Genomic DNA, 12,020 nt, shown 5'->3' on the forward strand with positions numbered 1-12,020 from the left:
ACATAGCTCGGATTTTGTTCTAATCATTATGATAATGTTCAACAGGGGTATAATGGCTCTGTAATTCTTTGTTCTTCCTCCTTGCTTCCGTCTTCCGCTTCCTCCTCTATCTCAGCTCGCGAGGAGTACGTCGCCACCTTCAAGGGCTCTGAGTACTTCTGCTACGACCTGTCGCCCAACCCCATCCAGTCAAGCAGCGATGAAATCACGCTCTCCTTCAAGACGCTGCAGCGCAACGGCCTGATGCTGCACACCGGCAAGTCAGCCGACTACGTCAACCTGGCACTGAAGAACGGTGCCGTGTCGCTCGTCATCAACCTCGGCTCCGGGGCCTTCGAGGCCTTGGTGGAGCCCGTCAACGGCAAGTTCAACGACAACGCCTGGCACGACGTCAAGGTCACCCGCAACCTGAGACAGGTAACCAGACAACAGGAGGTGGAGGAGTGAGCGACCGAGCAAACAGGAGAGGAGAGGAGATTAAAAAAGAAATAAAAATTAGTAACAGTGTTGATAAGCCTTGAAGGAAAAAAGATTTAAGCAGATGGAAAGTGCTTGGATTTTAGTTAGCGATGAAATGATTAAGTTTGATCATCTTGATTAATCTTTAATCTTTAAGTGTTTTATCAAGCAAGAAAAAATTGCTTGTTCAAGCCTCTGAAATGATGACGATTTGTGGCTCTTTCTTTGTTTTCTATCACTGTAATTTAAAAAAATGTGAGTTTTTAACTGTTGTTTAGACCAAACAAATGATTTTTCAAGTTGTCACCTTGGGCCTCGCAGACTATGACGGGCATTTTTTTTTTCTATTTGTTCATTTGAGAAATAATCGAGTGGTTAAATCAAGCAATTGAAATGATTGTGAGTTGCAAGCATTAATTTTTAACTCCCTGTTAAATAGTTTTGAGTGTGTGTATTTGACGTTGGTGAACCACAGTGACTGCTGCAGATGTTTCAGGGGCAGTGGGCAGCAGAAAAAGACTTTAGTCCGCAGCAAGAAGCTAATCAATGTAGACGCTACGGTCAGTGGTCTGTTGTCCCGACTGCAGTGATGCTGTGGTAGGAGGAAAATACCTGAGGTTTTGGTCTTAGTTTACAGTGGGTTAACCACCAGACCAGCACTGCTTTCAGCTCTAGGTGAGTGCTTTTTCAATTGTGGGTGTGTGAATGAATGTGTGGGTGTGTGAATGAACGAGAGAGAGCAAGAGAGAGAGAGAGAACTAAAGAACAGTGAGGGTCTCTCGCACTCAAGTGCTTGTAACCCACCTGCCTCTACCGTTTGCCTGTGTGTACTACTAACTTGACTACTAACTTTACTAACCTGCTAGTGAAACTAACCACCATCCATGGAATGATTCATTCTACTAACCTAACCTGTGCCCTTCTCCTAGCGAAACCACTCCAACCAACCTACTAACCTCACCAGAGGCCTTCTAGCTTTTTTCCTTTTTTTTGTTCCCGAAGTTGTTCTGTTCACAGTTTTTTGCTTTCCTTTCTCCCCCTCTCCTACAAAGCACTCAGGCATTGGACACGCTATGGTAAACAAACTCCATTGTTCGGTAGATATCATTCTAATTGTTTCTTAGTTTGGGTTTGCCCCGTGTCTATTTCCTTTTGAACCATAGACATCAAAACTAAACCAATAAAAGGATAAAAAAATGCGGTTGGTAATCTTTTACGCTTAAAAAGTCCCCCCCGTCCCCCTCCTCCTTGCCAACCACTTTTTTTCTTTAAATCCCCTTTTATCTTACCTTTTTTTTCACCCAATCACTCTGTTACTGACATTTAGGGGTGTTCTTTTTGGCTCATCCCCCACCTGCACGCTTATGGCGCGCCCCCCCCCCCCCCCTCCCCCCCTTCCTGCATGGCGTGACTCAGAAACCCTTCCCCTCTCTGATTGGTCCATAAAAAGGAAAGAGAGGTCCTTCCTCCCCCTTCTTTTTTTTCTTCTTCTTTTCTTTCCTTTGATTTTTCGTCCTCCACACTGCCATTGCATGTTCTCCATGGTGCCTCTGATTCATCCTGTACTCTGTTGTCGTGTTTTTTATCGACTGTGTCCTCCTTGCCAGTGCAGTTTGCATGCGGAGAGAGGAACAGGACGCATGTTTTATATATTTATGTGCGTGCGTATGTGTGGAATGAGCCGTAACCCATCTAACACCTGTGCGTGTGTGTGTACATCAATATGTGTGTGTTCGTCCCATGTGTCATCTCATTCAGGATCGCTGATCTAACAAACCCCCCCCAGACCACAAACTAACCAACTAACACCCTCATCAACAACTCACCCTAACAACACAAACAACATAAACATCATCACAACTACTAACAGCATTGAAACCATGAACCCTAACCTCAGTAACCTAACACAGCTTGGCCTGACACAAGTAACACCACTGTGGCTGTAAGCAGTGCAACAACTAACTAACAACTACTAACATGTAAATAGTACTAACACCTACCTGTGAAGCACGAAGAAGCCTGCGGAGAGACTTTGCTAACACCCGCCTGGCTGGGCGAGTTTCGCCCGGCAATGATAAGCACCACCAGAGAGAGGGGACACACTGTAGTGGGAAAGTAAAGAGCGTGCAGCCTCGAACACGGTCTGTAGAATATCAGGGCGATAACATACCACTAGCTGTGATTTGTGTGTGACAGGGTTCAGCTAAAAGCTCCCATAGAGGCTGTTATGAAGCAGAGTGGGTTGTTTAAATTATAATAAGACCAGGGTCAGAGTCTCCTTTTACGTGGAGCATTTAGTGAAGTTGTTGTTTGGATATTATGAAGTAAATCAAAAGCGCATCCAATGCTGCTTGATGAAGCAGCTGAGAGTCTGTAATAGAGGAGACTTTTACTGTGAAATTGGAGCTATTGTACAAGGAAGACGAGGCTAGCCTTTTAATGCAATGTTTGTTGAGTCTGTTTTGTAGTCAGAACAACGCAGGCAGAGATTTGACTTTGAAGTTTGGGTGTGGAGGGCTACACGACTGGTTCGGGGATCAGAAAATCTTTATTAATCACACACAGGATCTTGGTTGTTATTATGTGCGATAGACTCACCGCTGTTGACAGGCAGAGGCAGGCAGACAACATAGTCTGAGTCTAAAAGTAGTAGAAGGGAGCTTATTAATAACTGTAGGCAGAGTGAGTGAGTGGCATTGAGCAGCACTACTCCAACACACCACACAGTTAACACTGATCCACCCACACCAAAACAAAGTCCCAACAGCACAACTAGCCAATTCCCCAAACCAATCAGGCCTTCTCCCTACCAGAATGCATACACATTGGTTACCAGAGTAACGGGGGCTAATTTGGCTGGTCAGCGCCTAGCTAGCGCTTAGCGCTGCGTTTGGTGTGAGTATATAGCGTGTCCTTTCCCTGTGCTTTGTTGTGTAGGTGACGATCTCTGTGGACGGCATCCTGACCACCACGGGCTACACCCAGGAGGACTACACCATGCTGGGCTCGGACGACTTCTTCTACGTGGGAGGGAGCCCCAGCACCGCCGACCTGCCCGGTTCTCCCGTCAGCAATAACTTCATGGGCTGTCTCAAAGAGGTAGTCATGTTATTTCGCGTTGGTACGGTTAAACAAATAGCATGTTAGGTTATTTTCCCCCAAACTGTGCACACGTCTTCAACCGCTCGTTCTGTTAGGTTTTAACTACAATTTGCTCAGAATTAATTTAGACAGAATTTAGACTTAATGAGCTGCTGATATAATCTCCACATGATCGTTTCTCCACAATATGATTCCGCTGAAAGACGATGAATGATAATATTTAATTATTGCCTGGTTAATACACTCTTGCTGCACATATTTCTGTATACTCTCAGGTTTTATGAAACACAGATCTGCCTCTTTTTTCTCTCCTTTTTCTCTTTTTCGTTCCCTCCTCCTCCCTTCCCTTTACGCATCACGTAAACATTATACACACATTATCTTATAAAGCGCGCGCGCACACACACACACACACACACACACAAGTGCTTCCATTTGGCAGACACACACAAACAGTCCCAGACACACACACACACACACACACACACACACACACCCGAGCATCAGAGAGAATCAGTGATGAGTGTCGTTGAGGGAGTAGATACAGCACTAAGCACTAACATGCTAATTAGCTACGCCACAGAGACGCTCCATCCATCCGCTGTGCTTGAAATGGGCCACAACACTGCAACAACAGAAACTCACATGACACACTGATGGAACACACTCATTTGCCTCAAATGCACACACTTTAGCACGTATATGTGTACCCAGGAACACGCCACTGAAACACACGCAGACAAGAACTAGTCAAATAATCACACATGTAGATTCACACAGCGCTCAGTGCAACGAACCCCCCCCCCCGAATACACCCCATATATCCACACCATGTCTGAGGCTCACTTTCACTCACACAGAGGCATAAACAAACAACCAAACAAGCCGACAGATGATGTGCCAAACAGAGAGCTATCTGTATCGGTGGTGAATGCGCTCTGTGTTGCTTCATTAAGACTGATGGTGTTTAAACGAGGGTGCCGCTGTCAAAGTGAACCCTCCACTGGCACATTTACATATTTAATACGATGATATGATAATCCGTGTGAGCAAATTAAGATGTATGCAGTGAATCACGCGCATGAACGATCACGGCTGTAGCAGTTTGGTGCATTTGATGCAGCGCAGGCACACACACGCCCACGCGCTAACACCATTTTGCACACTTGCGGCACTTATATTCAAGAATCGCCCTCATTGCCCTCCACACAGGCTGACATACAAAGCATTTAGAAAAGAAAAAAAAGGGGAAGGAGAAATTTTTGCAATGTTGCTGAGTTGCTCGCAGGTCATAGAAGGAGGTCTGGATTGATAAAGCGGAGCCTGTGTGCGCTTGTCTCTCCCGACATCAAAATGCTCAGCACAAGCGCAGTCTTTACACTCAGTCAGAGAGCGTACTGTGTCAGGGAGAGGAAAGAGCGAAACACAAGAGGGAAGGAGAGAGAAAGAGTAAAAGCGATCGTGCAAGTGGCAGGAACAAATGGGAGTTATCAAAAGATGAGGCTGGAGTGGCTCGCTCGCTCGTCTTAAGGTTTTCACTTTCATATAAAAACACTTGAATTAAAAAAAAAAAAAAGAAAAGCGAAACATTTTGAAGGGGGAAGAGGTGAAGGGATGTCTGGTCATATTTAAGATGTCTCTTCCCCTCTATCTCTTGACTTGTGAGAAGATTAATCAAGCATGTCTAGGCCTTTTTTTTTTTTGCTTGTTTTTCTGCTCATCGTTCGGTCATAACAATTCTGTGGCTCACAACATTTATTTTAAACAGGAATCCAACTGACCAAATGCAAAGAAAAATACATCTCTGAAGTGGAATTAATGTTTCTTTCCTTTCCCCTTCAATCACGTCCCCTGAAGGTGGTGTACAAGAACAATGATGTACGATTGGAGCTGTCTAGACTGGCTAAACAGGGAGACCCAAAGATGAAGGTACGGACTTCAAACGGCGTGACAACACATTATCCTCTTTTAAACAGGACACAGACGTTTTGTGCCACAACCTTCTGTCAGGCCCTGCAAGGCTTATAGTGTAGGAATTTTAAGTAAATGGGATTATGTTTTTTGAGAGGTAGCCACAAGCTTTTGTCTGTTAGTCTGTTCACAGCTGGGAGCAGCTGGCTTTATGTTAATCCCAGACTACAAAGGAACCATTTTGGTCTCGATATTGACTGGACATTTTAACAACGAATATTTCTTATGTCTACCTCCTCCAGGTAAGTGGGGTGGTGTCCTTTAAGTGCGAGAGCGTGGCCACGTTGGACCCCGTCACCTTTGACACCCCAGAGTCCTTCGTGACGCTGAGCAAGTGGACGGCCAAGAAGGCGGGATCGATCTCGTTCGACTTCAGGACCACGGAGCCCAACGGACTGATGCTTTTCAGTCATGGCAAACCCCGACAGCAGCAACGCAAGGACCCGCGCACACCTCCTACAATCAAGGTGAAAACATATGTCTTTCCTTTAAGTCTACAGTTATGCTAGTGTCAGAGAAAATATGCAGCTGATGGTGGTAATAAATCAAAGTTTAAGTGATCAGGGTAACCGTGAATATCTAAACAATTTAGATAGCAAATAAATAGAGCCAATACTGTGTGGCCTAATTTGCTTTAAATTACTTAACATATTCTAATATTTATTACATTGACATGTCTGATTTAAAGGATGTCAAAGTATTTAATTTGAATTCTCAGGCACAAGTAGTTTGTGAAGTTTTTGTATATTTTATCCTTTAATGCAGTTATTTCTATCATGTTGTGTCGATGTGAATAAACTAAATTACTTCCAAGTTAATGCAATTTTCAAGTATTAAACATCAAAGTGATGCGTTACATGTGGATTATGTGTGAAATTTAACATGTGATTGAAAAACGATGTGTTTGGGGAGTTTCTTTTAGTGTTTGGTTTTACTACTTTATATCCAAGATGGCTCCCAGTAATGATGCCTTTAATCATCTTCTCCTACAGACGTGATTGTCCCTGAACATTCTGGGTTGGTGCACCAGAATCAATCCTCATTCCCCACAAAGTCCAAGATCTGTAATTTCCAGAAATGTATAGGTTGTCTAATCTTTACTTAAATTGAATGGAATTGCACAGGGAACCTGATTGTAATAGTTAGACTGGAGCCTAATCACCTTACTGTAACTTGCAGCTATAATTTGCATTTTTATTGCTCGCCATCAACGTCAGTGCTTTTTACAGAATACTAACGCTGGCGTCTGTTCGGCTTCCAGGTGGACTTTTTCGCCATCGAGATGCTGGATGGGCACCTGTACTTACTGCTGGACATGGGCTCTGGAACCACCAAGACCAAGGCTATCGACAGGAAGGTCAATGACGGAGAATGGTATCACGTGGACTTCCAGAGGGACGGACGCTCAGGTACACTTACTGCTCACTCCACTCGGATGCTACAGTAACCTTGACCACAAAGCTTTGTGAGGAGGAGGAGGAGGTGGAGGTTAACAAGTAGACGAGAACATTATTCTTTATAGTAAGCACGTGTTATCCACCCGCTGTCTGTATTTAATTCAAGCTGGGGATACTGATTCTGAAGGTGCTGTATGGACCATTTTAACAGAATCAGTTAACACTTTAATATCTGTTGGAATGTTTTGGTATAATTATCACAACACTGAGACTGTAATTAGAGCAATTACTTGACTCTTTCTCAAGATAGTGGTGCTGCCGTTGGTGTTTTATTGAAGGAGGAGTGTTTTGCTAATTTTGCAGGTTTGTACTTTTATTTTGGGTTACTACTAGAATCTGTTTACGTGCTTTAATGCTCAAAAAGGGTATCAGGGTGCCACTAACAGAAGATCCCCACAAGAACCTCTTTTCAGAAAAAAATCTTCATGACCGCACCTCGCAATTTACTAACAGCAGCCCCACACACGAGCATACCGGTGAGGATCCTGCAGCAAAACATGCTTTGTATGACAACAAAGCTAATAAGAGCTGAACTAGTGCTGCAGTAAAGTCACAAACAAAATCGCAACACCAAAAAAACGGTTACCAGCATCCAAACTGCTAGGCTACGAGGCTTAACATGCACACAGATTCTCACAGGAATACAACATTAGTCCAACATAGACTCACGCTGGATGTAGCGTAGCTGAGCAAGATGCTCACGCCTGATTCAACAGGCCGACCTACAAAATAAACAGCAAATTCACATAAAGCATGGCAAAGCTTACAGCTTCCAAGTTTGAAGGCCAGTCAGAGACAGCCGGCATCGATTTATTCTTGAGCTTCTCCAGTCACTGGACCTCGTTGATAATGCAGTCTGTAGCTAGATTTACACATCAAATAATAGTTTCCAGTCATTGTGAGGACACTTCTCTCATATTCCCATCAAAGATAAATCCCCTGGGTCTTTACGTTCTCAGTTGGGAGTAGATAAAGGCTTTTGTGTTGATCCTTGCAGCCAGTAACAAAGTAGCTCCAGTGTGTTGCTCTAAGCTTTTTGCTGGCCTTCGTCTTGTTAAAAAAATATCCTGCGGTTTCACGCTTACAGATGTGAAACTGCTGGTCCGTGCAGCCAACAACAGTGCACAAAACAATCGTCGACCATAGTACAGTTAGCTCGCAAAACTTGGGTGGAGGTACTCGATCTGGGGATGGTTTCATTCAAATAAGCCTCCATTCTGCGTAAGAAAAAAAAGTGAGTTTTTTTTTTCTTTTAAAAAGTTATGTCCACATTTGCCTCCTGTGGGTAGATTTGTTAAACAGAACTACACGATGCCTTTTGTTGTCTTCATCTCTTCGTTCCTTTGAACAGCTCCGACACAACGTGAGCCAAACAACTGAAACCATGTGTGGAGCTCCAGTAAAGTTAAAGTTTGCACGTCAGTGTTAATTGCAGCCCAGACAACCACAGTAGAAGCTGCCAGTCCTCTCAGTGTGGGCCTTGTTTGTTTACTGTACCCGTCCTAATGTCACAAAACGTTTATTAATGCTTAATTGGTGACAAAAATGTTCGGCGCTGCACTTTAAAACCAACAGCCTGTGTAGGTTTTCCATTGCCACTGATTATAGCGGTGACAAGTGATGGTGATGAGAAGGACTGGCGGAGCACAAAGAGGTGGTGGGATGACGGTGATACGAATGATGATGATGGTAGTCATAATGGTGGTGCTGCTGATGACAGGGATGATTGTGGTTGTGATGAGGGTGTTCACACTGAAGGTCGCACCGATTACTGAAGTTGTTTTGATGTCTGGTGGTGAATCCAGGAACCATCTCGGTGAACAGCGTGAGAACAGCGTACACGGCTCCGGGAGACAGTGAGATCCTGGACCTGGATGACACTTTGTATCTGGGAGGGCTGCCGGAGGACCGCGCTGGACTCATCTTCCCCACGGAGGTGTGTGGCGACAGTATGACGCTCTAATTCGGTTGCTTGAGCTGCAGCAATTAGTCTGATGTGAACTAAATTAACTGTTTGATTACCTGTTAATTGGGTTTTCCAGGAATCATTTACTTGCTGCTGCGTCTGTTCAACAGCAGAAATGTGATGTTTAATCAATAAAAAAACTTTAAATGAGTCGCTGAAATAATCAGCAACTGTCTCCAGAATCGTTTAAGTAAGTTTTAAAGCAAATTTGATGGTTGTATATTTTTTAAATATGACCATTTTTTGCTTGTCTTGTCCCACTTCCATCAAAAAAGGTGTCTTTCTCCTTCTTCCCACAGGTGAATGTTCACGCTGTTGAATGCTGTATGTGCAGAGTTTAACACAAAGTCATTGCAAAGTGTACATTGAATATCTGGTTTTAAGTGACGTGCCTACGGGCATGATTTGATAAATCACTGAAAAAATCTTTGTGTAGTCATTTATTAGGGAATTTTTAACACGGAGGGAAAGAAAAGATGCCATTTAAACGATTTTAATGTCAGAATTTCCTCTTTTTTTGCCCTTCAAAACCTTATTAGACACAGATTAGAGAATCTTTATGTCTTAAAACGTGTGTGGAGGAGAGGCTGCATCCTCAAATCCCCGACCCACCCCTTCTTTCTCACCCTGTTTTCCTGTCACTCTTCTAATATAATGAAGCCCCAAAGGACCCAAAGATAATTAGTATTTTAGTAAAAATTAAAAAAAGAAAAGATCTCTTTTGGATTGTTTGTCAGGAAAGAGAAAGACACTGGATGACTTCACCTTGTTCTCAATGACATTGTGATCGTTACTTTTCCTTGTATTAGGATGTTTTAAAGATGAGTAATTGATTAATGGATAAATGTATTTACAGATACATATTGAAAATAATTGTTTACTAACTTACAAGCATTAGTTGCAGAAAAATCCAAGATGCTTTGTAACTTTTGTTACTAACAGTTGTTGCACTGTAAGACAAATAAAGATGGTATAAGATAAGAGATGAAATGTAGATATAAAACACAACAAATCAGCAGAAGAGGTATCAGCTAGCTTTACTTCTCTGCTGGTTGAACACTGTGATATGCAGATAAAAGCCTAAAAAGCTAGTGAGTGAATCTTGATCACAGTCTGCACCTACGTTCTGATGAAACGGTCCAATTTGGGGTTTTTGATTTTAAAAACGAAACCTCAAATTTGATCCTGATTCAGGAAAGTATCGTGAAAAAATGAAATCAAACACCTGATTGAGCCAACTTGTGTTAAAAATAAACAAACAAAAACATCTCAGGGTGACATCATGTCTTTGCTTTCAAAGCCAAAACTTGCTGGCAGTTCTCAAATTCCGCTCAACACTGGTGACCTCCTCCTCAGGTGTGGACGGCTCTGTTGAACTACGGTTACGTGGGCTGCATCAGAGACCTGTTCGTGGACGGTCAGAGCAAAGACATCCGGCGGCTGGCTGAGGCCCAGAGGGCGGTGGGGGTGAAGCCGTCCTGCTCCAGAGAATCACCCAAACAGTGCCTGTCCAACCCCTGCCAGCACAACGGCATCTGCAGGGAGGGCTGGAACCGCTACGTCTGCGACTGCTCCGGGACGGGATACCTGGGACGCTCCTGCGAGAGAGGTGAGGATGACGTGGAACCAGATTAACACTTCAGCTGGACTTTTGGCAGCACCGCATAGCAATTGGCATGAATGCTAACGTCACATTTTTTTTTCTCACAATGGAGATGAGTAAGCTGGCTAATTACAGCAACATTTTGTGAAACATTAATAATATGTCATGAAGCAGAAGACAGTCATGGTGACAGCTTTGTCATTTTGGCTTGAGAACACTGAGTAATGCCAAGGGGATGAGTGACAGAAGACAGATGGTGCGGGGAGGAGAGTCTGAAGTTTTAAAGTCAGAAATAACTCCATCAAACACTGACGATACATTATGATCACCAGTTATATCAGGTAATAAAGTTTTTATTCATTATACCTTTAAGTTAGGTTTTTTTTTCCCCCTTAAAAGGCCTTTCCTAAGAGATTAGTCCTAACTCTGATGTGCGCTCAAAAAAGTACCCTCATAAAGATTTATTGCTGATAAAAATGTGGCTAAACTCCTAAAATAAAAAAGGCTTGAGGATTTAGTTTTTGGTAGGTTTAGTGAAGGAGAACAGGAAGAAATAAAGAGATATAGAGGAGGCTTGCTCAGCGACAAGAAATAATAATAGTTCAGCTTTTCTATATTCGGCTGAATCTTTTTTTTTTTTTTTTTGTTATTCAAAAATACAAATTTCGTGCGTCAAACCGAGAGTAGTATGGTGGAGGCAGGGAGTGGAAAAAAGAATCTAACAGAGGTGAAGGAGAAGGCGTGGGAGGAGGCCGAGCTGCAGACAGGAGTATTGGACCTGTATGGATGCAGAGACTGGGAATCGATGGGCGAGGAAATGTGCAGAGAGCAGGGGAGCAGGTAGCTGTGACAGAGGGAGGGGTGGAAGCACCGGGCCGGAACCGCCGTGTGACAGCAGGTGAGGAGATGAGGAGGAATGGGAGACGGGAGTAGAAAATCTGACAAAGAGATAGAGAGAGAGAGGGAGGGAGGGAGAGTTATGAGAAGAGGTATGAATTCAGGCCGAGGGGAGAGAAATGGAAAGCAGGAGAGATTGGCAGAGGGACTGATACAGGCCTGTTGAAAGAAGCGAGATGGAGTCAGACAAGGAGAAGAGAAGAAATGTTGTTTGTGCCGCAACTGCTGACGCGTCTCAAGTGATGATTGTACTATCATCTAACAGGAGATATGGATGCACACACACACACACACACACACACACACACTCTGAAAGGCGTTGATATGAAAATGTTTTATTTCGGAGGACAAACATCCGCAGTGTGTGTTTATCGTAGCAATGACCCGTCTCCCCCCCCCCGCTCCTTCTCCCTCTTTCTCTCACTCTTTCTCCCCCCGTCTTCCTCTCCTCTACATCTTTCTTCATCCCTCTCTGTGTGCATTGAGGGGTCACTAACTGGTGGTTCAGTGGATTAAAGGAAGCACAGATGGAGAAGCAGATGGAGAGAGTGATTGGCCGTGTTTA

The 12,020-nt window shown here is 43.7% G+C and overlaps 1 protein-coding gene across 16 annotated transcripts in view; it reads left to right on the forward strand.

Moving 5' to 3' along the window:
• The window catches only part of nrxn1a (neurexin 1a), a 67,616-nt gene that overhangs the window by 25,789 nt on the left and 29,807 nt on the right, over nucleotides 1–12,020 (forward strand). For 11 of the 16 annotated variants that reach the window (XM_037081494.1, XM_037081493.1, XM_037081489.1 and 8 more), the window contains 8 exons: nucleotides 116–417; nucleotides 1,512–1,535; nucleotides 3,397–3,558; nucleotides 5,419–5,490; nucleotides 5,775–5,999; nucleotides 6,794–6,941; nucleotides 8,795–8,925; nucleotides 10,312–10,564. In XM_037081494.1, coding sequence (XP_036937389.1) covers nucleotides 116–417; nucleotides 1,512–1,535; nucleotides 3,397–3,558; nucleotides 5,419–5,490; nucleotides 5,775–5,999; nucleotides 6,794–6,941; nucleotides 8,795–8,925; nucleotides 10,312–10,564 — 1,317 coding nt within the window. The remainder of the gene's footprint in view (nucleotides 1–115; nucleotides 418–1,511; nucleotides 1,536–3,396; nucleotides 3,559–5,418; nucleotides 5,491–5,774; nucleotides 6,000–6,793; nucleotides 6,942–8,794; nucleotides 8,926–10,311; nucleotides 10,565–12,020) is intronic. The other 5 variants (XM_037081496.1, XM_037081498.1, XM_037081488.1 and 2 more) reach the window with 1 other exon arrangement.

This window comes from Acanthopagrus latus, chromosome 20 (genome assembly GCF_904848185.1).
Source record: "Acanthopagrus latus isolate v.2019 chromosome 20, fAcaLat1.1, whole genome shotgun sequence".
Classification (NCBI taxonomy): Eukaryota; Metazoa; Chordata; class Actinopteri; order Spariformes; family Sparidae; genus Acanthopagrus; species Acanthopagrus latus.